Source organism: Pteropus alecto, unplaced genomic scaffold, assembly GCF_000325575.1.
Source record: "Pteropus alecto unplaced genomic scaffold, ASM32557v1 scaffold101, whole genome shotgun sequence".
Lineage (NCBI taxonomy): Eukaryota > Metazoa > Chordata > Mammalia > Chiroptera > Pteropodidae > Pteropus > Pteropus alecto.
The window spans coordinates 16659269-16687034 of record NW_006432945.1 but is presented as its reverse complement, the minus strand read 5'-3'; the positions used below and the strand labels follow the sequence as shown (position 1 = coordinate 16687034).

Genomic DNA, 27766 nt, shown 5'->3' with positions numbered 1-27766 from the left:
ACACCCCACACCATATGTCAAAATAAGCTCCAGGTGGATTGAACATTTTGATGCAGGAAAATGAAAACGAAATGGGGAAGGCTTTTCTACACGACTTCAAAGGTAGCAATAAAAAAAGACGGATAGATTTGACATAAACCAAATAATACTCAAAGAGACACGTATTACGGATGGTAATCATTTTTCTGTCATTTAACTATAATCCCTTAAATTTATCATTTGTCTTTTCGTTTTATTAGTTCCTTTTGACACGAAAAATTTAAAAACTGGAAGAAAAAAATATTAATCCTTCCTTTAAAGTTTCTTTGCTTTGGCCTAGAAGTGACTTTCTTAACCTCGAATCAGACTAATTTTCGCTTAAATTTTCTTATAATTCTTTCATTCTTATTTTAAGTTAATTAAACAGATAAGAAGTCAAAACATGATTCTGTCCTACATGAGCTGTTTGAGGATATTACTTAACCACATTGAGCCTCAATTTCATTTTCCTGAATAAACATACCAACCTTTTAGAACTGCTGTGGAGATTACGAGAAATAGTTTACACAAAGTGTTTCTCAAGGTAGAACCCGACGTATAAGAAGTCGACAAGCTATGATTTTTCATGCTATCGCGTTGCATATCAGGCTTCTTAATTTCAATGACATATTTTCATGACTAGCGACTTATGGTAATAGCATTTTTACCTGATTTTAAAACAAATTTCACGTTATTTAATTAATGATGTAGTTTTCTACTTTGTAAATGATTTTTAAACCATAATATATGCCAATCAAAAAAAAAAATCTTAATTCTTTGAAGACTATCTAGTCATACGGAGCATCCTTACCAGATGGCCAAGTGATGGAGTGATCCAGGAATATTAAAGTTTTCTTACACACCAGAACCGCCGAGAGTATCTGTGAGCCTGGGCTGGGAACAGGATGCTTGCATCTTACCTCTAGCAGGCCGTCCTCTGGCAGGTCGGTACAGTGAACAGCATTCTGGATCTTAGTTTTTCCAAAGACTGCTCTGAGGGTCTCAGGACGCAAATGCCGGGCAATTTCCTAGTGAACACACATTAGCAGGTGGGTTAAAGCCGGGCATGGTGCTAGTCAGAAAAATATCAGCTGCACAAAACACGTGGGTTATTCATGAAACACACGTATACTCTGATGACACCGATTTTTCCTGGAAATAGCCTGAATGTATGAAAACTTTGAGGAAAATCTTCAGTTCACTCTTAAAGCGTTTTCTGTGGCCCAACATAAAGTCCGCTGTGGTCTACGTTAGCGGGCAATAACAACTAGATCTCCTTTAACAGATTATGAGAATCACGTAAAACATGATCCCAGTTCATAACTGTGAAAGGCTCACATTTTATAGACAACAGATCTTAACAACTCGATTTAAAATAAACCAGTTTGACGGCATTAATTTTTAAAGGTTTTTTTAATGTTACAGTTGTATCAACTTAGTATTAGCTCACATTGAGGGGAAAAATGGTTACAAATAACCCATAAAATTGGGGGTGAAAAAACAAGAGGTTAAAAAATTAAAGATATGGGAATATTAATGACCTATACTCAGTTTTTTTGTTTAAAGTTAAAAATGTTCAAAAACCCTATTTTAATTCTGAAATACGTATACAAAAAGGTATTTAATATATATATGCATATTTAAAAAATAATAAAACAAATACCTGTGTACCCACTATTAAGCTGAATTAAAGTCTTACAATAACTTTAAAGGCCCCTGTGTACTCCATCCTATTTTGTCCCATCCATTTCTACCCAGGAGCAACCGCTGATATAAATTTCACTTGAAGATTTCCTTGTTTAGTTTTAAAAACAGGGTTTTTTTCAGATCCATCCAAATTAACGTGTATGCTGCCATTTGTTATTTCTGTGCAGACTCCAGTGTGCGCTGGGCCAGACTGCGTCCACCTCCTGTTGATGAACATCTGAACTTTTACCTAATTCCTTCTCTGTCTCACTTTCACACATACACACAGACATACAAGCGTGCATGCACACACGCAATCACAGACGATTCTGCTACAAGCATTCTTGGTGTACACGTGTAAGAGTTTTTCTGGAATCTTACGGCTCGTACATATTCAGTTTTACGAAGTAATGCCAAACCATTTTCTTAAGTGGTTGTAACAATTTGCCCTCGACCATGGGCGCCCAAGAACACCCCGCATTCCCATGAAAGCCAGCATTTGATGCTGGCTGACTTCGTAATGCTGGCATTCTGGTGGGTGTGAAATGGGGCCTCAGTCCACACTTCCCTGATTGCTAAAGAGGCTGAGTGAGTCTTTCCATATATATCCTCTCCTGTAAAAGGCCTGCTCCTGCCTTTTCTTGATTTTTCTATTGGGTTATTATTTTTATTGTTATTCTTAATATAGTCTACTTTTCCTCAGTTATATATGATGCCAATATCTTTTTTCAGCATGTAGCTTATCTTTGAGTTTTCTTTACTGTTTTTTGTGAACGAAGCTTCACCTGTATCTGCAGCTGCCCCCAGGGCTGGCATCACCGCCTCAGCTCCGCCTCAGATTGTCAGGCATTAGATTCTCATGGGAGCACCGGCCCCTGGTGCCAACAAGGTTGGGGACCACTGGCCTATTAGACATCGAAATGGAGTTGTCAAATGCATGGTTGGTCACGAGTCTAGAGCACAGAGGAGGCCTCCACACTGTAGACAGCAATGTGGGAGTCACTGGCATGTGTCTGGATTTTCAACCTTTCTCTAAGAGCTTCTTACCTGCATCCTATAAAAACGCTTTTGTCTGCCTATCATTAAAAAATAAAAAAACTGTAACTATTGCCCTAGCTCGTCCCCATCTTCTTCGAAGTCTTAATAATCTCCCTGTCCATTTACTCTTTAAACTTTTGCCCCACAACAGTCCCAAAACTGCCTTGACAAAGGACACCAATAACCTGACTGGTCACAGGTTCTCTCCATTTGTGGCCTTCTTCCTGCCCAGGGTCCCTCTGTGCTCCCCCAGGGCCACTTTGTCCACTGTGATGTCTCCTCAGATGACTCCTCAATCCCTAAGTGCAGCCCCGTTTCTTTCCTGAGTCCTAAACTAGAATACACAACTGCCGCACCACCGGGTCACCCCACGGGGCTCTCAGACCCAACTCGTCCCAAACCGACCTCATTACTTCCCCCACGACAACTCCTCCTCCCCAACACCGTCTCTGTGTGAACGCCACTGCCGCTCGACCGAGGTAGCTAGGCCCGAAGTCTGGGGGTCACCCCCCAACCACTCTCTCTCAGTGTCCTTTCCTTACTTCCCAAGTCTCCCCGATTGCCACAGCTCGTCCCCTCACCTTGTTTAGACCAGAGCGGGCTCCTAACAGGCTAGCTCGCCTCTACCATCAGAATCGGATTCCGTTTGTTTACATTTCTGTCTCACTCCTATAATCGCAAATTCCATAAGGACAAGGATTATGACCTTCGTATATCCTGCAGAGGATGTTCATGAAAGACTCACTGAGTAACAGTAATAATGATTTTGTGCCAAGAGTGAATAAATGACTGAAATTACTAACATGCCCGAATTTATACACTTCATTAACCTAGTTAACGATAGGGTAGAGACAGTCCAGATCCCTGTGGCTATATTACACTCTTCAGATGTGCCTATTTTAAGGAATCCCGAAGCAAATCCTTTTGAAATGCAAGCAATCATCACTTAATTTATCTATTTTGTAAGTCAGTGGTTTTACATATCAGATTTTCCCAAACGGGGGCACACCTGTCTGAGGATGGAATCAAGGACTCAAAGCACTAATCTCAGAGCTCTGAAAGTGACTTGCTCCGTGACCTTGACTGAGGACAACATTACTGTTTCATCAGACATAAAACACCACGTGGAGTAACTCAAACGAGATGGGAGCAACCCACCAGAGTGGCAAGCTTATAACCGACTTTTCCAGCAGGGATTTTAAGACACGCCTAAACTCCTTGACGAACTATCAAATCTGGTGAGTATCAGTAACGTGGAAAAGACCAATTCACTCTAAACATTAGTGGTCACATGACAGTAAATGATCTTGCATTCTATTTGTTGAACTTCTCTATTTTCTATTTTTAAAATATATACCCAATTCCTCTGTAATGCAATAACTCCCATTCTTATATGATCTTGAGGCAAGTACCTCATTTATAGAGGAAAAAATCAACTCTGTGCACAAGAGTTGCAATGACAAGCATATTGTCATGGTTACATAAACATTTAAAAGCATTCATTTGTGCACAGGACATACTGAATTAAGTCAGAGTCCCCCACTGCCTAGATACACTGATTAAAGCTGCTGCCTTCAGAAATATCACATTTTCCTTCCCCAAGTCTTTATTGTAAACAGATAGTGTTTTCTCGTCTTTAGTCTTTGTAACAGCTTGTTTAAAAAAGAAAAACTATTCTTCAGGAGTTACATTCTAAAGGTAACTTATCCTCCCCCGAGACTCATTTTCTCTCCCTAACAGAATTACAAACTATGACTTTCATCTTGAAACGACACGTACCTTGTTGACAAAGGGTCCCTCTCCCTCAGCTGTCCTCCCCCAGGAGGCCCGAGCTACGCTCGCCCTCCCCGAAACCACGTCCAGAGCGTGTTACAGACGCTCGTTTTCTCACGCATTATTGAAATGAAGCGATTTCTTAAAAGCAAATGATAACTCTGAACTTCGACTAAGTCTGTTCAGTTGAGCATTTTGGGAACTCACAGAAAAAGTCATTTCAAACCTGGCATTCGATAGTAATTGGAATGAGTGCCAGCCACCCGCCACCCCAGTCTTCGGCGAGGACCTCGAACTCACGTCCCAAGACAGTGACCCCCTCGCCCCAACCCCATTTCCCGCACTCATCGGATCATTACACTGCATGTTTTCATAAACTGCCTTAAATTTTTACTGGAAAACTGAATTTAAAATAAATGAACATACTAATGGCAGTGTTGTAAGCATTTAAAAAATGTATATGGTTAACTTATACAATTATACATATATAATACAATTATATATATATTATATATATATACACACACACATCAATAGGTATTTTAACTATTATAATAACATGTAACTACAGGCCCTTTTTATGGCAGGCATTCTTAAACAATGAATGTTCAAGAATCACAAAATTGCCAGTTCATGTGTTAAATACCTCACATTGTGAAAGGTTTATTTACTTTGATAAAACTACTTAATCTCATAAAAGATATAGCCGTTTGCTTTATCTAATAAGCTATATCAAAAGAGGTCCTATATTTAAATAATTGCTGCAAGACACGGGTTCATGTAATTCAGCCACTTTCAAAATATAATCATTTATATATTTGATTCTGCTTTTAAAACATGATTAAAAAGCTAGTTTTTAAAATGCAACTAATTAACAGACTGCCCAAATTTATTACAATTCCTAAATTATGAGTTAATGTTTTAATTAAGTGCTTTCAGGAAGACCACGCCTGTACTTTCTACAGAGGAGCGATGGCCAGGTTCGGTATCTCACGTCATCCATCAAAAATCAACGTGCAAAGGTGAGAGGGTGGCGCTTGTCTGCGGGGTCACATGTGAGGGCCCCCAAAGTCCTTTTCTTTGGCTTTGCAAGGGCTAGGACTGTCTCACTGAGATATAAATAAAACGTCTTATTGTCAACGTCCCGAGAACTTGGTGGCTTGGCAGGTACTATTCATGTCAGCTGTAACCGATCTGGGGCTCGAACCTGGCACTGGGAAGGTGGCAGGCTCTTTCATGTCCACACACGGTAATTTCCCAGGGTCTCGAGAAGGTTTAAACATATCTTCCTTCCATTTCGACACAAAGCCCACTGTCTTTAAGCAACACCACTAGGGGCGGACATTTGAAACTGACAAGCAGCACACGCGCGTGCGGGACATCAGGGCCTGGCACGTGCTGCTGCGGCCTCTTGGGATTTTAAAAGGCTAGCGGCTCCGGAGGGCAGCTGCGCCCATCTCGCCGGGGCGGAAATTCCAGACCCTCCTCCTGACCGTGATGGAGACGGGTCTGATTGGAATGTGACTTTGTTTTAAGGCAGAGCAAACGATCATCTCTGCGAATAAGAAGAAAGTGAAAAGGGACAAAAAGGTGAAGTGTAAAAAACCTAAGAAATATGAAAGGAAACAGTCTCGTTTGGCAGAAAACAGTTAATGCAGCCAAAGAGAAGAAAAGAATCCCTACGGAGGAATATGCGCATTTTTTAAATAAAAAGGGAAATGCACGAGAGGGAAACCAGGCACTGAAAGGAAAAACGTTTTGTGAGGGTCACGCAGATAAATGTGCTGGGCCGTGGAGAGGCGGAGGGCGCCGACGGGAGCGGAGACAACCAAACGCCAGAATTACACGGGGCGGGCGGGGAAGGGGAGGGAGAGAGAGAGACGAGAAAAGCTCCACTGCGGAAGAAAGAAGGCAGGTATCCAGACGTCGCAGGCCCTCGCGGAATAAAGGGCGAGGGAAAAGCAGCTGGGGCGGCAGTCGAGAGGGAGACGCGGTGCTTGGCCTCTGACCACGCAGCACACGCTGCCAGCAAGACCGGCCTTCAGCGGCGGCATGGCCCGCCAGGCTCACACTGAAAAACTACTCAGGTGCAGGAAGTGGCGGGCGGCGGCTCTGAGGGTAAGGAGGCCACTTAAAAGGTTACTGCATGAGATAGGAAGCGACGCAAGTCTCGATTTTCTTTTTTCTGCATGTCGGTCCTGTGTCCCTCTCTCCAAAGGCCTCCACGTCACTCGGGGGAAAGCCAGAGTCACTGCAGCTCATACAGAGCTCACGCGGCCTCCCGCCGCCCCACCAACCTGACCTCGCCTCCTGCTGCTCTGCCCTTGGTCGCTCTGCTCCAGCCACGCTCCAGCCACCGTCCCGTACACGGGGCACCCCGCGGCTTTGGCGCCTGCAGCTCCCTCTGCCCCCACTGCTCAGTGCCACTACCCTCAGCCCCTAGGAGTCCGCATCCAAAGTCACAAGGCCACATTGTAGTGACTGCACAGTCACTTCCTCCCCTCACACGGAACTTCCCCTGGCTCAGGGAAGATGGGTCCTTCATCTTTTCATTGCCAATGCCTAAGAGTACTAGGCACCTGGAAGGTTTGTAAATGTTTGGCTGGCTGGATTGACTGGTCGAGTGAGTGAATAAATCAGAGAAGAAGAGAGATGCTTTCAGCCGAGGTGACTGCGTGTCACCTCTGCACCGCGTAAGGAACCTTCCGAAGCCTGACGCGGCGAGGTTGACGGCGGAAACGGAAAACGAAGGAGAGACGGTTGTGAGCGGTGAACTCGTCGGCGGCAGTCTGTGCGTGTGGTCGTTTCAACTAAGGCAGCAGTGGAATCTTCTCACCGAAGAGAAAGGGGGCACCTTTCTATTCCAGTCCTTTCTGCAGCTTCGGAGCTGGGGTGCCTCTGCCATCAATGATCCAATCAGCGTTTCATTTGCATTCTGTGCGAGAGTAGATGTGACATCTCAGGAACCGTCACAACCTCTAGCGGTAAATTATGGTAATTAATAGGAAGGCTTAAAGGTCAAACCTGGGAGCAACCCCAAACAGTCTCCAGCTATAACCTTGAACGGCCTGGATCACATTTACAGGAGATGACAAAGCAGTAAGAACATATCCATAAAGTTACAGGTTTAGGAAAAAATATTATTAGTTGGATTTCAATCCTATGATTTGAAAGTTTTTTTAGACCATCTGTTTTAGGATCCTAATCAACTAATTCCACCCACGTCCTAATCCCCAAAGCAGAACTCACAGGAAAGCAACATCTGCTGGTTACGGCGGGATGACACATAGCATTTTTGTTTGTACAAAACTCCAGTTTAAAAAACTCTTCGAAATTAAAATTAACATCGAAGGGGCTGCGCAGAGCCCACTACTGCCAGACTGCTTCCATGGAGAACAAACAAAGCAGACACACTCGAGAACTTGCCCATCGGAGACGAGGGTTCCGCGTTTATTGAAAGCTGATGGGCGCTTTTAAGACTGAACGTTTTTTCCGCTTCTAGCTCCTGCTTCTGAGCTGTTTACAGAAACCCACAATTTAAATCAATAGCTCAGGAAGACAGTGCGACGATGAGCACAGTGAACACGGCTTTGGGGTTTTAACTCTTTCTGTATTTCTTCCAAACTATCATAGTCCCTTTCATCACAAATGTGCTCACCTGTAGTAGACTACCTGGCTGCTCAGAGCCACACCCAAACCGCCAAGTTCCGCAAGCTCTCCTTCCAAAATGCGTCCTCAAACCTTCCGCTGCCACCACCCAAAAATGGTCATCGGCTCAGGCTTTCGTCGTTGCTGGTCGGAATTACTTTGCTGTTCCAACCAATTTTGCATACAGTGGTCACGGTGACCTTCTAAACACAGATCTAAGCCGATCAATGCCCCACGACACTTTCCCACGGAACTGCCCGCTGCCTTTGCATAGCGCACGCCGGCCACGTGGCCTTCGGAACCTGACTATCTCTTCAGTCATGTTGCCTGAAGCGAGAACCAACCTGGACTCCTCTGGATCCCAAGAACGTGCTGGGTTCTCTCCTGGTCTGGGGCCGCCACACAGGGCTGGTCTCTACCCTGCAGATCTGAGAGTCCATGACGGTCCCTCAGGAATCCCTCCGCCTCGCAAAGCCCTTGCACGGAGGTCACACCGTGAGCACTGACCACAGCCGTAACCCGTACACACTCACACGATCGCTTGTTCGATGACCGTCGGACTTCCGATCCCACGTGGACAGAGCTAACGTCTCGTCCACCATCCCATGCTCGATATCCACAGAGTATTCAATAATTTCAGTTGAATATAACGAGGTTAATCCCAATCCAACAATAATGGAGGTAAAAAGGTAAAAAAATCTCTTAAAATGAAATTTATTTCTATACCTCAGTCTAACCACAGTGAACCTCTGGAAAGGAGACTTCTCTGTATTCTCCACGATACTAGAAAAAATACATAAACCATATATAATTATACAACTATGTCCACAACGTATATCTTCATTCTGGAAATGAAGGCCCAACCCAGAGAGCGTCCTAGTGTTTGGTTCCTAAGTGGGGTGACAGTCGACACCAATGTGACAAAATAATTCTACGTGAGCAGCTCTGTCCCCTGGGGACGGGCATGTTGGGACGCCTCTGAAGAAAATTGTTCTAACTCTGTTGCTCAGATATCTTCAGAGGTAGTTTTAGATCCGCGAGAGACATATTATTTTTCTTCCTTTGCAGAGTTAATAAGTACTGGCTTTTTAATTGTATAGCCTGATAAAATTGTCAAAGACCCAAATTATTGTTTAAACCAGCTATAATTTGTGTGTGTGTGTGAGAGAGAGAGAGAGAAAGAACAGCCCTTCACAGTGATAATTTCATATTTGTCTAAAATCAGATCTCTCCCTTTTTTATTAATATGTAATTGACATATAACATTATATTAGTTTCAGGTGTACAACATGATTCGGCATATGTCTAAGAAAAATGACCCCCAAGGGAAGCCAACATCCCCTGCCACAGAGTTAGAATATTTTTCTTGTGATGAGAACTTTTAAGTACTCTCTTAGCAACTTTCAGACGTTCGACGGTATTATTAATTGCAGTCACCATGCTGTGCGTTCTACCTCCAGGTCCTATTTTATAACTGACAGTTCGCATCTGACGGCCTTCACCCGCCCACCGACTCGCTAACCCCTGCCTCCGGCAACCACTAGCCTGTTCCCTGGATCTATGAAGTTGTTTGGTTTTTTTGTTTTTAGATTTTACATGTGAGATAATATAACATTTGTCTTTCTGTTTGACTTAATTCACTTAGTATGATTCCCTCAGGGTCCATTCATGTTGTCACAAAAAAGGCAAGATCTCATTCTTTTTTATGACTGAATAATAAGGGGCTACGCCAATTTACACCCCCGCTAACAGTGCACGAGGGCTCCCTTTTCTCCACATCCTCGCCAAAGCGTGTCATTTCTTGTCTTTTTGAGAAGTCATTCTAACAGGTGTGAGGTGACATCTCATTATGGTTTTGATTTGCGTTTCCCTGACGACTAGTGATGTTGAGCATTTTTTCATGTACCTGTTGGCCATCTGTACGTCTTCTTTAGGAAAATATCTATTTAGATCTTCTCCCCATTTTTAATTCAATTTTTTTTTTTTTTTTGGGCTATTGAGTTATATGAGTCCTTTATATATTTTAAATATTAACCCCTCTAAAAATATGAGTTAATATCACACACACACACACACACACTGTCAGAATACAAGAGCACATTCTAAATACAATTGCCAAAACCAGAACTGTGTGTCAAAACAATGACAGACTTTCTCGGTTACGTCGTAAGCACAAATAAAATGGGAGAAAAAGAGGAGGATGGAAGAAGAGAAGAGAGTCCATGACCACAGGGCACCGCGACAGCCCTCCAGAGTCACACACTGTCCCCAGCGAAGCTGCACAGACAGCCGTTCTCCCCATGTTCCTGCGAGTCCCCCTGCCTCACCGGGGCACCCTCTGAACCCCTCTATCTTGGACTCCCACTCCGGCCTTTTTACTGTTTCTTGTCTAGATCGTAAGTTCTTTGAGATCAAAGACTATATCTCAGGTTTTCCTTTCTTGTCTTTAAACACCACCGTTTCTCATAGTATAATGTACTGACAGACCGTATGAGAGGATGCAATTACTCTATGTGATGGGTTACAGGATGCACAAATGTTTCTAAAAATCTGGATATACAAAAAACAACTTTTGGAAAAGACTTAAGCATAAACACTATTCGTATTCGTACAAAAATGGTGTTTGAGCAGTTTTATGGGGAAAACATTTTGTTTTATGTCATATTTAGGAGTTCAAGTGACAGGGTGTAAAGTTCCTTTTGTCTTTAATCCAATTTTTAAATGTTTTCTTGGGTTTTGACCATCGATCCATAATGTAAGTAATTATGACTTATGTAATATGAGGGAGACACTATCGTTTATTTTGTGGCTTTTGAGTCGATAGAGCTAAATCACTCAGAAAAAGATTATACAATGCCTAGTTTTAAAACCTGATGAAGAAAAAAGTACTTCTGTATCTACTTCTCAAAAGTCATTTGGTTTGTACCTATTTTACGCCCTGGTAATATTGCGACAGGGTCTCACAGACACGTAACAAGACAGTATAACACAACAGTTAAAGACATGAGAACTCGGGAGCAACAATAAAAAGGTCTGAATCCCGGTTCTGATACTTAACCAAAAAAAGTGTTGGGGGGGGTGGTAATATTTTCACTTTAAGTTATTTGAAAAACCTACACATTACCAGAAAAGGTTATGTAAAGTTCAAAAGATCTTACTCGAAAATTTGAATTACATCTCCTGCCTTTTCAGGAAAATATTGCTGTTGAACCAGTATTATTATATTTGAATAAAGCTTTGTTTTAATTGTCATGGAAAAATATTATAAAACATTGTTTTATCCAATCGTGTAACGACAACTGCTTCTCCATTACTCTCTCACTAGGTCACATTGTTTCGTCTTCTCACAATCGGAGATGGAGTTATTACCTTTGACATGCTTTGGGGCTGAGCATTATTTAACACCAAATCAAAAGAAATCCAAGACAAATAGTTATTCTGAAATGTAGAATTTTCTAGTATGTATTTTGTACTTTTTCAAGCTATTTGTATTAAACCCTTTACACCTATCTACTCTTCGAGAAAAATTATTTTCTTTAGCCAGAATATTTTATTAGGCAGGCACTGCTAATTATTTTTTATATTTATTTTTCTTTTAGAAACGTTATCCCAGCTCATTATTTTAAAAAAATGTAGAAAATACAGTCGATCCTCATGGTTCACGGGTTCCATTTTTGCAAAGTCGTTTACTCACTAGAAGTTGCGTGCCAGCCCCAAATCGACACGGGCAGCGTTTTCGCTCACGCGTGGGCAGGCACGGGGCAGCAGCAACGTGAGCCGCTGTCACGAGAATCCCGGCTGAGGCTGACGTTTTGGCCCTGATACGATGAGCCACGTGCGCTCTGCCGGCTCCTGGGGCCACGTTCCCCACACCTGTGTGCGTCTGGTGTCGCTTCACTGTGTAACGTGGCCCCGTGCATCGCGCCCGAGGGCTGTCTCGTGCTCCTCGGCGCGTGGAGCCGGCGCTGTGCCTCGGGGACGAGATGCGTGTGCAGCGCACGCACCATCCAAGCACGAGTGACAGTGCTGCTGGCTGTGGGGTCAACGTCACCGAGTCAACGCCCCGTGTTAAACACGGCGTCTGCAAACAGCGACACACGTAAAACAAGGTTACGTGCTGCGCATCTGAAAAACAGGCTCTGGCCAGAGGCTCCAGGAACCCTGACCCTGTGTGGCCCCTTCGAGCAACATCTCAGTCTTCTGTAGTCCACTGTTCGTGGTGACTTCACGGAACGTGACTGCTGTGAAGGACAAGGCTCAACTGTCTGAGAGTGACCACATCTCGCGCACGGGACTGCAGCCGACAGGGCCTTCTCTGCCATGTGGCTGCCAACGCCGGGTGTGTCTGTCTTTTTAAGTTCTGCCCATCTCTCTGATTTCAGAATATTATATCATTGTTTTAATATGCATTTCCCTAATTAATAAGGCTAAATAAGCGTATGTTATGTGAAATAGGCATCTTTTCTGGGAATTGTTCCGTTTTTTCTTCTTCCTCTTTTCTGTCTTCCTGAAGTACAAATGATAACCAGCTAATCTTTAACTGTGTCATATGTTAAAAGGAAGAGAATGGACTTTGCCTGCTCTGTGGCTGCTTGTCCGAAGAGGCCCGGGTGACTGTGCAGCCTGGCCGAGTGACACGGTCTGGCCAGACAGAGGTCCACGCTATTTCAGTTACTCACCAACGCGAATTGTCTCATAAAAATGGCAAAACCTTCTCGAAAGAAAACATATACACACACATGTCAGTGTTCTTCACACATGTCAAAGGATAATGAATACCTTAGAGAATTTCTATCACAGAGCTTTAAAAACTTACTTACCTAGACAATGTAGCAAGAAGAAACAAAAAGAGGAATGCCACAGTAAATATTTCTGCCCATTCTGTATTGTGAAAAAATTCACTTTTTCTTGAGTGTCATATAAAAATAAATTATGTAAAATGCTACTTTGAATAAAATTTTTTGTCTATTCTATTCATATTTGTATTGTTTCTTTTAAGGAGCAATAAAAACCATCAAGCCAGTTAAAATACTTAGTTAACAAAACAAACGGTTAACATTTTAAACAATAAATAACTCACAGGGTCTGCGGGCCCACAGAATTCTCGAAATGTCTTCGCAGGGTTATTTTGTTGAATCTCCAATGCCACACAAGGGCCAGAATACATTTCTGTCACCATCTCCTATAACGTGCAATGTGAAAGAATATTAAAAATTAACATAATTTCATCTTTACCCCTCCTTTTTTTAATTGCACCTCTATTCCTCAAAATGTTAGTTACCTCTGCCTTCTTCCCCACCTGTACCCCACACGCCAAACAGTTCCCAAATGTCGACCATTTTTCCTACAGAAATGTGTGTTCCCTCTTCTCCTTCCCCGCACCACCGCCATTTTAACATAGTGCTTTACCACCTGACACTCCGTTACCTGAAATCATCTTCTTATACAGCTCCCTTTCAAAGGGCTCTCCCCACTTGAGCGCAGTACTGTCAAATGAACATTTCTAAAATATAAACTCCAGAGTGTTTCTCTCAAAGACCCTTTTAAACCCTATAATGACTTCCAGATATTAGAAAGAACAGGACCCAGGTTCCTCTCATCTCAGACGCCTAGAAATTGGGCAGCCTACACGAAAGAAGTTTCCAGACACTGAAGGGCAGGCAGCACAGGCCAGTGCGGCTGGAACGTGCAGGACGGCATACTGGCGGGCCGGGGAGCCGGGGGAGGTGAGCTACAGGAGTCCGCAGAGACGCGCACTGCCGTCTTCGGCTAAGAGCCTGTGCTCGGGTAGAAGAAAGCACCCAAGGCTGAGGAAAGAACTACCAGGAGCAGTAGGTGAAGCGGCAGCACAAGGCTGAGAAGGTTCGTGCTTCTCCCCGCCGGGATGGACAGACCGCAGATGAGACACGGGGCATCATCGGAGTCCTCGGAGGGCGATGCATCATCGTGGGTGCCCCAAACCGCCCTTAGATATGGGTGCTCTGTTCTCATCCGGTATAGCTTAAAAGCAAGTCTCAAAGGGCCAAACTGATCCCAACCAACTTAACCGAGTGCCTGAACGAAGGACCGCGACAATACCATGTAACACGAAATTTCCCAATATCCTGCATCCAACGAAAATTACCAGGCATGCAGAGAAGTTCAAAAAGATGAGCAATCGCCAGAGGAAAACTTAATAAGCTGATACAGACCCAGAAATGATAGAAATGATGTAGGTTACATAAGGATGTTGAGACAGCTATTACAAACGGGTGCTACATGCTCAAATCGTAGAAGGAAACATGGCCATCAAGATGCGGAGAAAATAAAAAATATTTAAAAAGACCTAAGTGAAACTTCTAGAGATGAAAACTACATCTGAATGAAAAATACACCGGATGGGGTGAACAGGACGAGATACTGTAGAAGACACATGAATCTGAGACGTGAAACAGAAACTATTCAAAAGCAGGTATGAAGACGACGAAGAAAAATGACAATAACAACAACAAAGAGACCTAAAGGACCATGTCGAGCTGGCTGTCACACGTGTCACTAGACACTAGAGTCTCAGAAGAAGAAGGGTGAACAGAAAAATATTTCAAGAATTTTTAAGAAGTTTTCTACTCTGATGAAACCCATAGGCCTACGAATCCAACGAAATCCAAGGAGAATCAATGTAAAGTACAGTACTATTCTTTACATCATAATAAAATTGGCTAAAAACAAAATACGACCAAAAACACAACCAAATATACGACCCAGTAAAAAATCCTAAAAATAACAAAAAACTCTTGAAAGAGGAAAAAAAAGAGAAGACACATAATAGCAGAATTCTATACCCAAGTGAGAAGATATTTTTCAAAAATGAAGGAAAAATAAAGGCTTTTTCAGATCAACAAAATTGAGATAACTCGCTACCAGCAGCTCTAACTCCACGATAAATGTGACTCGATGGCCCTGCTCGCCCGGACGAAGCTCCACCAACACGGGTTGTGAGCTTTTTCTGCCGCTGTTCGCTTGATGCCCGGGATCTAACATGTGGTTTGGCGCCCAGTAGATAGACGCCCAGTATGTGTGTGGCAAGTAAGTGGGTCGTGATAACCCTATGAGACAGGAATCGTCACCTTTTCATGATGCAAATGCTGAAGCAGCAACGTAAGCAAGAATCAGATCACCCGTTTTTGTCCCTTCAGGCTACATTGCCTCTTCAGATTATTTTTATGCAGGCCTACTTTACAGAATTACATAAACCGTCTAAATTAAGAGACACCTAAGGGTGTGCAGCATTTAATGTACCTCTTCCTTGAACTTAAACTTGAGTCCTAAATGTTCATTTTACCTCCACAATCCCAAGATCAAAAAATCCTAAGAATAAATGCATATCACATAAAAAGAAATTGCATGTACGGTATTTTAAAGCACTATATAAAAGACGTTAAAAGTCAGAGATGAGGTTTTATTTTAAGTTTTCCTAAGGTAAATATGGCCGACCTCAGACATGTACCTACAAGAAGTCGAGCACCCTCGACTACTGTCGCCGAATTCAACAGCTCGTGGCATTGTGTGAAGGGGTAACTGAGGGGCACGGCTGCTGGCGGGTATGTCTCCGCGGGTCTCTCAGTCTTATATACGATAAAACGACCACGCGATGTGGAGGAATGAAGGCAGCTGCTTTCAGGAATATTTTCTTAAAAGTCAAATTGAACAAATGAAAGAAGGAAGATGTAAAAAGAAAGATTTAAGAAATGGAAAACGGTTGCCATCGGCTGAATAAATGATGTTACGTTAACACATTTAAAAATACCTTCCATTTAAGAAAGGCATGACTGTAAAGTGAAAAGCCAGTAACACGGAAGTTCGAGAAGCTATAAGAAAAGGCAAAATCCTCTGGTTCCTTCCAACAAGGGGGGAACTATCAGTGTGCTGAATGCCACATGGGCTATTGCGTTATCAGCCTTTACTGTGGGGGGCAAACGAGACCAAGGCTCAGGCAGTTCTTGGACCACCTCATTTTCCTGTTTTAAGGCGGGTTGAGAAGTGGGGGATGGGGTGGGGGAAATCGAGTCTCTTGTCAGGAACAGTGAACTTTATGCAAAAAGAAAAGCCTGTATGCAAAACTCTACAAAACGCGGATGATGAGGCGGGCCACCAGTGCAAATGTATCTGAGATAATTTGATAAAGAGGGGAAGGAAACTAACTTTGATCTACTCTATGTGATTTTAATTTAAGATTTGGCTTCCACGCAGTCAAACGACTTGAATATAGTCATTTGTTTTCAAGGACGTATTTCACTGCCCTCTGAACGACTCCTTTTAAGTCTTAGTATTTCTTTGTCTCTGTCACATTTCCAGATGACACCATCCGCATTTGTGTCATGAAAGCTGGTATTATGTACTGCTGTGGCGTGATACCATAATGTTAAGAACTATTTGCTTTTAACTTTCTAAAGCATTTAAGACAGTCTTCCATCCTGAGAATATTATAAACTCCAGAGAGAATTTCAAAATGTGTCAATAGCCCACCCAGCAAGTTTTTTTCTTGCATACCTGTATATAATTGTTTCATAAATGAAATAATATCGTATTTTTAAAACTGATCCAGTGGCCCTCCGGGATAAGAATGCCTCAGTCCCTGGGCATGATCGGCTGGCAACTGGCAGTATCGTGACTACTTTAAGGAACGCTTTCACGGTTAAAGGTCCCGCTGAGCTCCCCAAGACGTGAGACCCACGAACTGCTCTGAGCACCAGCGCCTCACGCGCGCCTCGCACTTACGTTATACTCGGACACCACTCCTTTGTACACTTCGTAAAACTCTTCAACGTTAGCTCGATCCATGCTGAACTATATTGAAAAAAAAAACAAAAACTATAAGCCAACCAACCAAAGGCAATGAGCCGCGCTTAGCACTCAGCATTTCTGATCTCGTCGATATATTTCTTTACTTTAAAATGTTGACCTTGCATAAATCACTCTTTAAAGATTAGCTCATCAATAATAAAAATGTATAATAACTGTTGAGTGCCTAATACACCAAGCGTTGTTCTAGGTCCTGTACATACTTCATCTCATTTACTCGTCACAACGACCCTGCGACATAAGTGGTCTTAACAGCCCCAATTTACAGAGGAGGCTAAGACCCAGAGGGGTTACACGACCTTGATGAACTTGCCTTCCGGTTCAGTCTGATCACGCTCTTAATCACTAGACTGTACCCCTCTCTGAAGAAAACCTCATCCTCAATACAAAAAAAAAAAAGACGTATACAATATAGTTTACTGATAAATTAGTGACACAGGGAAAGAATATTACTAAAGAAAAGTACTTTGGATTTTGTAGAGAGGGCTGAAAATATACCCTTTTCTCCCAAGTGTTCGGAAAAATCCCTGGTCTGTTTCCTCACCAAGCACTTCCACAAGTCTGGCTTCCCCCTGCTCTTCAAAAAGAACTGTGAAGACAATGCTTACGAGATACGCGTACAAGGGCTCATTCTTGTCCCAATTCAGTTAGCAATAAAAGTTCGTTAAGTTCTAGTGGATCGAAAACTAAGACCGTACATTTTTTAAAATAGCCTCAGAATTGCCAATTTTATTCCCCAGCCCCTACTCTGCTGCTGTGTCGTCACCAGGATCGACGATCACCGAGAAATCTGTCTACTCGGACTGAGCAGTTCACACTAGGAGGCAACGAAACGGTTACAGGGAGGGAATTGTTTGATTCCAGTTTTTCTTATCCTATGTTCACACAACCTGTGTTATTAACGAAGTAATAACAGAAGATAGAATTAAGTATTTAGTAATTTGCACTGGAAATTCTACAATTCTTGCAATGGAAATTTTCCATTGGGTAAAGTTATTTCAATTAACCCGCAGAATAATCCACTGAGACAATGTTCTCGTTGCTTAGGTGAGAGAACGCAAGATAATGCTTGAAATTTGGCCAAGGTCACATACCTAGAAAAGAGCTGAACTGTGACTCAGAAATAGATCTTTCTGACTCCAAAACTCAAGGACTATGGTTGTCATTAAACTGCCACCCCCCGCCACACACCCCCAACCCACACACAGGATCAGTTAATGCTTTTTGCATTATCCTGGTTTTCACCGAGCACCTACTGTGGCCGACTGCAGAGCTAGGGGCAAGTTGGTCTGGCTAGAGTTAGATCAACGTTTAAAGCTAAAATTTCCACAATGATGATTTTTTAAGCAAGCTTAGGTCCTACAGTCCTGTGAGTACATCACTAAGCTGCTATTTGAGAAGGTTTCGTTCGGCTAACAATCCCTCTACAGTTCCAGGTAAGACTCCGCAAATATCAGCTTCCTCATCAGTCTCCACGTTCTGCCTGATGATTTTGCAAACGAGTTGATATTTCTGATCTTTCCTTGGCTTGTGGGCATTCCCACCAACCAGGGACACAAAACAGCCAGAACCCCAGTCAGCGCCCTGACCCCTGACCTCGGGTGATCCTAAGGCTTCATGGAAATCAAGAGCACTTCCTTTTCTGAAGAAGCACATACTAATTATATTGGTAAGAAGATTCGCAGCTCCAAAATCAGCACTTCACTATCCTAACGCCATAAACTCGCTGGTCTTCGAACACGGCGAACTCTAATCGCCGATCTGATTCCTGTAGTAATTTGTGCCCAACTTCCAGCCAGATGCGCCAGTGAGCGGAGCACAAAGGCACGAGCTCCTGGGGACCGGCGCTGTGCCCTCCACGCAGGGTTTCCTGGAAACGTGTCGGCAGCGTGACGCTGAGCGACCGGGGGCCCCGGGGCCAGCGGAGGGGACAGAGTGATGCTGAGCGACCGGGGGCCCCGGGGCCGGTGGCACGCCTGCCAGCGGAGGGCGTGACACGCACTAAGTCCAGAGAAGGTGTGGAGTGAAAGTCCAGGGACCAGCGAAAGGCCCCGGTCAGGCGCAACACCCGCACTGACCCTCCTCCTCCATCCGCTTCTCAGTCCCGACTCCACAAGGAAAATTCATTACGACCACTCGGCTTACGTCTATGTTTTGTTTGTAAAAATTAAATACATCATTCCAGTCCATGTTTATTTTGCAACTAAAGTTCCGAGAATTGTCGGACCATACCTTATAAACTCAAATGAGGCGCACCATTTGAATATTAGTTCTCTCAGGGCAAAATCGTTTCAAAAACATTTTTTGATTATAAGGTAATCAAGTTCAGTAACTGTATTTTTAATTTTTAATGCCTTGCATGGACAGGGAAAATTCAACGTAAAACATGTTAAAGCTTATGTAGAAAAAAATTCCTTAATAGGTTATGACGCATTGCAAACTACGTACCATCTGCATAGCTGAGATTTCAAATCCTGCATCTCGGATGGCAATCAGGATCTTCCCCAGCAGTCCTGAAAATGCAGAACGAATGGGTGAAAATGCAGAATTCCTATTTGGTTTCTTAGAAATGCAAGTTTTCTGCATCAAATTGCTTTGCTTGCACTCTGTGTGAAGAAATCACACATTTCTGCAGGGGAAACTAAACCCCTAATACTGAGCCTTTCATAGTTATTTGATTCACTTAGTAAGCGCTTCAAGAATTATCAACAATGACCCTGAAGATTAAAAAACTTTTAAGATATTTGGTTTCAAAACTCCTCAAATCCAGTGATATAGAAAACGTGAAAATCAAACAGTTGAAACTAATATTAGGAAAAAAATATTCCAAAGTACTAAGTATGAAAAATGTTCAGAGGAGAAGCTCAAAAAAAGAGAAATATCAGATTACAGCTGAAGAGGTGGACTGAAGCCTCGAGGGAAAATGAGAGCGTCGATTAATCCTCAATGGCTGTAGACAGACAGGATTTGCACAGGGACAAAGGCCCGAGAGGAGACAAGGCACAGATCTGGGAAAATGGGAGCGGGTTCGCACGACAGGAAGAAGTCAAAAAAGAGCTGAACATGAAGGCCTTGGACGCCAACGACCAAAGAGGATTCTGTCCTTACCCACCAACAGGTCAGCGACCTGTACAGCGGGGTCTGCGGCCTCTGCAAGCTTGGGCTGATGCTGAGATTCTGTTCATTTTCTAAATCGTCTTATAAGTTCCTCCTTCTCGAGTCAACGAAAATTCTCCCTCCCTCCCTCACATACAGATACACACACCGCAATTCTGGATTATCTGGATGCTGGCCTAGTAACCCCAAAGCACCAAGCATATCAGTGCCTGAGTATGCATCTTTATTTACTGTTTTTGCAACCAAGTATGCTATTCTAATTGTAGCGGGCCGAAGGATTAAAAAATAAGACGATAGATCTCTTTCTCAAATGACACATCTGTACCAAGTGAAGGCCGAATGACGTCCCAGCATGCAGGGGAAGCAAAGGCCTCTCGGGAGTGTGACGAGCCTAACAGGTCCATGTCAAGCTTTGAACGCCCCGTACCATATTCACGTCAAATTCGATGCTTTAGTTTGAGCAAACACCCTGTGTCACGTCTATGCCGTTAGCTTATATTTCATCTATTTTATAGTTTTGTTTATAATGAATCGATATGTTGCTTTAAACAGTTACATATACAAAAGTTACACTTCGTTCTATAATTGGACCTATTTAAGTTGTATCATAATTAAAATAGCTTATGTCAACACTGGGAATCCAGGAGAACACTCTTCCTCCAAAAGGGAACACGGCCGAAAGAAATGGAGTCACTGAGAAGGTGGAGCGGGACGATGCGGGACGATGCGGGACCGGAGTGGTGTTTCAGGGAGATGACCGACGGGCAGCCGGTCTGGGCCCAGGAGTAAGGGCGGAAGTGACCACGGCCCGCGGAGTCGCCTAGTGCGCTGAGTGGGCTCGGAGGGCAGCAGCGGAGGAGGCAGGGAGGACAGAAGACGCTTCCGAACCCCAGGGCGCAGGCCGGGACTGGACGCAGCGGGAGGGAGGGTGCAGGAGTGGGGTTTTTGAGTCTGAGTGACGGGAAGAACGCAGCGCCTTTAAGGAGGAAACAAGTTAGGAAACTAGATCAATGAACAAAAAGACACTGAATTATTTTGGACACAGAAACAGAATTTCATCCAATGGCTGAAAAAAGTCATCAAGGGATGAGTGCAGGAACTCCCCGCATAAAGGTGGGGTTTAGGGGGATGGATGTCATCCCACAGAGGAATACGCTGAGGGGTGCAGAGAGGTCAGGGCTGAAATGATGAGGACAGACGACTCCCGTTTGACCAAAAGGAGGGCAAAGGCAAACCGAGCTGGGAGGAATGAGTTTTGAGAAAATACGTAAAGGCTGGGGCTTGAAGAACGAAAATGAAGAACGATCTATCAAAGGCGATGTGCGCGAGTAAAGAAGAAAAATATTAGAGTGAATCACAACATCCAATGGAAAATTCACAGACTAGCGGGACAGTTAGGAATGAAAGACTAAGGCCGCTGGGAACTGAGATAACATGATTTCAAACCTCCGCCGGTGAACTTGCTTTTAACCCTGGCGGTTAAAATCTATTGCTCTGTCTTGTACTTTGAGCGAATCTTTTACCCGTGGCATGATTTTGTAACATCACACATTGATCATTTAGAAAGTATTAGTTCACCGAGTCATGCAGATCTTCCAAACGCTGACTCATTTTGCCACAACACATCCAGAAAGTCACCTTTGTTAACGTCGCCACCGATTGCGTGAGCACTGCCTCCGAAGACTGGGAGGCTGTCGGGCCCAGTCCCAGCTCTCACCTAGAACTTCGTCTTCACTAGGAACTTGATACTTGGCAATGACCACCACCAGCTGTCATTTCTTTGATATGACGCACTTAATTTTGAAGGGAATACTTGCCAGTACCCAAGTCTGAATAACTGCAGTCTGTCTGCCAGCCATTCTATCAGGTAGAAATGGCATCCCCGAGAACGCACGCAGCTGAGCCCGCAGCTCCAGCAACGGCACAGGGCCCGCCCCTGAACACAGCGCCGCACCTCGGCGTGGAGCGAGGCGCCTCGTGGCTTCGCACACAACAGCAGTGAGGCCTGTCCTCGGGGGCTGAAAACCAATGACATTCGCTGCTGCGTCGAGGACATTCTTAAGTAAGAGTGGCTCCCCGCACCCCCTCGCAACGCATGGTGGTTAAAAACACACTGACTACTAGTACGGCCCGGGCCACGGCCTTGACGTGTGCTCAGGGGCTGGCAGCTTTGCCTGCTATTGCTTTTCTACCGCTAGTGCAGAACAGCAAATAAACCTATTATTATGAAAGCAGGCGTGGTCTCACGGATGCCTAAAAGGGTCTTACTTATTACAATAAAAAAAATGCCTTACACGATTATGTAAGATCTAAATACAAAAACAGTATTAAGCCCTATACATCTACCAATACAAAGAGAAATCTGTATCTATTATAAATCTGTAATCACATTAAACTAGTCCTGGAATGTATCGTTTGACAGAATAATTCTACTCACAGATAAACCAATAAAAAAAAGTCAAAGTCTAAGGAGCACTGTCATTCTGCCATGAGTCGAGAAGATTGATTTTTTTTTATATCCAGTTGGTTGTGTGTAGAGGCAGGAGACAGGGGCATTTAAGAAGCCTGTTGTGTGTTTAACAACTTGAAAAGACAAATTAACTTGTCAATAACCATATGTCCTTTACTTCGGTCTAGACAGAAAACGTCCAGGTGACTTAACAAATGGCAATAACTATGTAAATGAAGTAGCACAAAATCAACAAGTAAAACTGCAGGCCACACAGCAAACAAGTTCAAAAGGGTCACACGTAGCAGACTGCTTGTTTTACTGGGAGGGTGTTTGCATGGACAATTTGTTTTTCAAGGTTTGTTTATGACTCCACGAATGCCACCTCTTAAATGTTTTGAATGTCAAATCACCTCTCTCCACCCCGGGCCTCTCGTGTCCTTCTGCCTCTCGCGTGTCCTGCTCGAAGGCTTCTTCGCGCATGGCCGCCCTGTGGCCAGTCATGGCCAGCATCAGACATCTCTGCTTTCTCTTCTGGGGACCCTGGCTTCTCCCGGGATTCGGAGCCCCCGCCCTCTTTTAGGAAAACCGGCCCCATTAGCCATCAGATTAGGAGAGGAGCTGCCATCATCCGACATGGCCCTAGGACCACGGCCTCGCAGGCCAGGGACACCTGCCTGCTCGGGGCCGGCCTCCGTCGGTGCTCCCTGGGCCGGAGCAACTCTGGCCCAAGCCAGCCAGAGTCCCTGCCTGGGATTTTTTTTTTTTTTTACCAGAACCAGGGGGAAGCACTCTTCCTGCTGTGTTCGTGAACGCGGCTGGACGCCCTCGTGCCCTCGCGAGGGGCTGGGGAAGCTCCCCGAAGACCGTGAAGCAAACGCCAAGGCCACCCAGGCTAGGGAGGCCGAGCGGGCCGTGCAGAGCCCTCCCCACGCCCAGCCGCCGGGCTGCACGAGCCGGAACCGGGAACTCGGGTCGGGTTCCCTCCGGTGTGCTCGGAAGCCACCTGCTCCGTGCGGGAGGTGACCCGCCGCAGCCTGACGGGGGCAGCGCGCAGCAGGAAGGGCACGCTCTGAAAGCCGCGGTGTTGGGTGCCTGCTGATCTGCTAGAGGAATGACAGACGGCAACGAGCGTCCCGGGAAAACCCCAGGCTCAGCCCCATGGCCGGAAGCGAGCTCGGAAGACCCCTCTGGCCCCGCAGTTCCTGACCCGGTCACGGCTGGAGGGGGGAGGAGAAACTGGCACCGCAGTACTCAGGTACCCCGAAGGTCAGACGGTGCTTTTAGAAATAGATTTAACCAGTCACCCATCGGACGCGAGTCCACGCCGTGGAAGAGGGTAACAGCTGGTCCGCTCTCTCCCAGGCACTGTACGTGCCGGTCACACTATTTTGTGTCATCCTCACAGCGGCCTCAGGAGAGAAGCACTATTATCACCTTCACTTTGCAGATAGATGTTCGCCATCTACACTCAATGGGTAAACCACATGCTCCAGCAGCTAGTAAGTGACAAGTGAATTTTAAACCCAGTGCTGCCTGCCTCCAGAACCTGAGATTCCATCACGATAAATCAGTCCAAATACTTCATTGGCTGCGCATGTCATTTAAAAAACTCACGCATGTTGAAAGAGTTCAGAACATGCAACCCCAAAATACGGGGCTCTGGTACATTGACTATTTTGAGTTAAAGGCACTAGAAAAACAGCAAATACAGGAAAAAAAAAAAAAAAACTATGACTTTCCTTCTTTTTCTTAAAAGCAAGGGATCAAATTCTCGTATGAGAGATGTCCTCCCTAAACCAGACATTTTTATCATTACGGACAGGAAGCTGAGACAGAGAGAATTCTACTCAGATAGATCTTGTTAAAATAATTCGTATCTTCCTCCAGCCTCCCCACATAGATTAGCTGGTTTTCCACAATTAGCACAATTGCCTCTCATTCATCTTAATATCAAAGCGAGTAGTTTCTCCCCATTTCCTCGGGTCTTCATTCGGTACGAAATCCCCTGTGTCGTGTAAAACTTATATTAATTCGTATTTTTTCTCTTGTTGACTTGTCTTACGTCGATTTCTCAGGCCTAGGCAAAAATCTCTAAGAGGGTAAAGGTAAAACTTTGATTCCCCTTACAGTATATAAAATACACATTATTTATATGTGTGCAAATTATCTTTTTTGATCTTCTGAAAAATACACTGTAAAATCAGTAACAGAGAAGTATACATTGTCTCCCCCGTAAATTTTAAATTGTTCAGAAGATCATCGCCCAATTTATTGATTATTCAGTTTAAGGTGTCCCTCTTACCATTTGATACTTATCAAATTTGAAGGAAAAAGGAGGAAACAGTAATCATTTGATCATTTATTAGTATTTCTAGAAGTTTCAATTTTGCTACATCTCTACATCAAAAAATATTTCCCATGGAAATAACTTACTCTGATGTTAAGATCTTTCCTGGAGTCTTAGTATGTTCTCTTGTACAGTAACCCGGACCCCTGAGAGCACCCTTGCATCCAGGAGAGTTCACCATATACTGTGGAGAAACCTGACAAACATCTTTACCATGAATGTCGAATTTACTCCGCAACACTGATGTATAAACACAAACGTCACCATGACCTGGAGGGTACCCTTCGTGACACCGATGCTAAACAGGCATGGTGAGAAACGAAACTGGAGGATGGAAAAATGTCCACACGACATATTACTGGATTGGACACTTGAAACCCGTAGAATGTTATTAACCAATGTTACGCCAACAAACTTTCGAAAAAGTCAACAAAGAAATCTTGCATTTTATTTGAGTAAGAAACTGGAAAAGTTAATCCTGATATGGCCAAGAATGTATGAACTAACAAAATCCATACACAAAAAGATATATTTAATATTAATCACCAATTTCAATCAAATTGGAAAATTTTGATTTCTTGAAAAATTTAAATCTAGTGAAATAAAATTAAGAGGCATTTTAACTAAAAATTTGGGCTACGGTGTCTTTAAAATGTGACTGGTGTCAAGCCAAAACAAGCTAGAGATTATGAGTTTAGATTAATTTTCAACACCAAAATACAAATGAAATCACAAGCATTACTAAGTTCAACGGAAGAAATTTAATACTAATCCTAGCAAACACGCATAACACAAGGAACTGCAGGCATAAAACCAGGTGGACGAGCTTCCCGCTTCCTGTGCAGCAATGTCACTAGGCACCACCACTTCACTGATAATTGCCCAGGAATGTTTAATCAGATGAGAAGGTAAATCCACAGATCAGTTTGGCCGCGAATACCTATGATATCTAGCAAGCAAAAATGTTGTCGAATCACATTAAGTCAACTGCAGACGCGAGTTTGGAGTCAGCAGAACTGTTAAATTGAGAACTGTAGGGCTCTTGGGTCTTAAAGGATCTCAAATTCATCCATTAGCTGATCATAAAATCTATTCCAGCAGCAAGCAGGCTTATAAAAGACAGACCTAATTCCTCCGATAGCACGTCTGATTCTCCACTTACACCTGGCCCCCAGACCTGAAATACGCCCTCTTCCTCACCAACGCCAGAACAATTGTGAATGCCACAATCTCCTCACAAGGCAAGTACGGGTAACTGATACGGCTTTGTACCTGTACCCACAAGCTGGTAACTCAGTATATTAAAGTTCACTGTAATGTAAGTAAATGAGCAAGGTAACTGAGAACACCTACAGGGTCCCAGACGTCCGGGAGAATGCAGCCGAGAACCCCCTGCTTATTGGGAAGACGAGGATGGACCCGGCACAGCAAAAGAAGCCAAGAATAGCTAGTGTGGCTGAAATAAGATCACAGTTTTAAAACAGGGACAACCCATGAAAAACAGAAATAAAGGAGGGTACTGGGCAGACAGGCCAGAAACTGGGAATTCTGTAATATTAGGCAAATAGGTCATCAGAAGTCCAAAGTCAAGGCCAGGTAACAGAAAAGTCAATCACACAATCAAAAGCAACGCTGTTTCTACATCCCAGGGTCCGGCCAGCTTCTGGGGAGGAGGTGGTCCTCCCTAATCTTAAAGGGGGCCAGGCCCTCTTGTGGAGGGTAGAGTAAGCACAAGTCCCATGAGAAGCAGACTTCGTGTTTCTGGAATTTCATAAATACACTGATGCAAGTGCTGTCCGTATTATAACCCGTCGATGAAAATCTGTTCGTTTCATAGGCAAACACGACGAAGAAGACTGAAAAAGTAATTCAGAACCACAGAGCCATTAACTCCAACACAAACAAAACTACGTACATAAAACCTTCTCCCTTTCCTAAACGTATTTCTGTTGTCTCCTTTTTTAAAGACATGTAAAGAAAAAGGTTCTCAAAGCTGGTGTTTTGCCCGGTTTTTTTCTAAACAGGTACATTGAGTTCTGTTTATTCCACGATCTAAATTCACAGTTAAGGTGAGTCACATATTCGGGGATCTTATTTCAAGAATACTGTTTCTTCTTATTGATTTTAGATGGCTTTACCTGATTTCTCCAGCTAGCAAGAGCTATATTATCATTCACGGACAGGCTTAAAAATCGACATAAAGCACAACACGAGCCACAAATGAAATCGCTCTTGCTCCTTGTCTGTTGGAAGCACATACTGGATGCGCTGGGTATGAGCCTGTTTTTGTTCCGTTCCCCAGCATAGTTCCCATGTGGGGGCAGCTTTGCTGTCTCGTGGTTCCCAAGATGCGGTCCCTGCCTAAATGGCAGTCGCACGACCTGGAACTTACTAGAAAGGCAGATGGAACAACTCTGACAGTCTGGAGGGAGGGCCAGGAGTCTGTATTTTGACACGCCTTCCAGGCGATCGGGATGCTCACAGATGCTGGAGAACCGGGAGGGACGGCAAGATCTGCGAGAACAACACAGCACCCAGGACCACGCTCCCAGCCGTGAAAAAAGCCTGCGACAGGATCTGAAAAGCCTGCAATTCTAATTTCCAGTCACGGACTTCCTCATTCCCGCTACTCCAAGCCTATGTCATCTTAACAAGGAAGTCACAGAGGTGTCACATTCTTAAATTTTTGTCTTAATTTCATCAACCATCTATCACTTAATTTTTAAGACCATTCTTCATCAGAAAACACACAAAACGGAAATAAAAGGGTGTATGGTGAAAGTAAACTCAATCCCACCCCAGAACCTCGGTCCTTCTCAGAGGCCATCGCTGTTACTAGTTTCTTA

General features: G+C 43.9%; 1 protein-coding gene across 2 annotated transcripts in view; it reads right to left on the bottom strand.

Annotated features, from left to right (window-relative positions):
- Positions 1–27766, bottom strand: part of NME7 (NME/NM23 family member 7) — a 90502-nt gene that overhangs the window by 22870 nt on the left and 39866 nt on the right. The window contains exons 8-11 of one of the 2 annotated variants that reach the window (XM_006907823.1): positions 19453–19517; positions 16921–16989; positions 13244–13345; positions 939–1046 (exon numbers count right to left, since the gene is read on the bottom strand). In XM_006907823.1, the coding sequence (XP_006907885.1) occupies positions 939–1046; positions 13244–13345; positions 16921–16989; positions 19453–19517 (344 nt within the window). Of the gene's footprint in view, positions 1–829; positions 1047–13243; positions 13346–16920; positions 16990–19452; positions 19518–27766 lie in introns of both variants that reach the window. The other variant, XM_025043902.1, reaches the window with a different exon arrangement.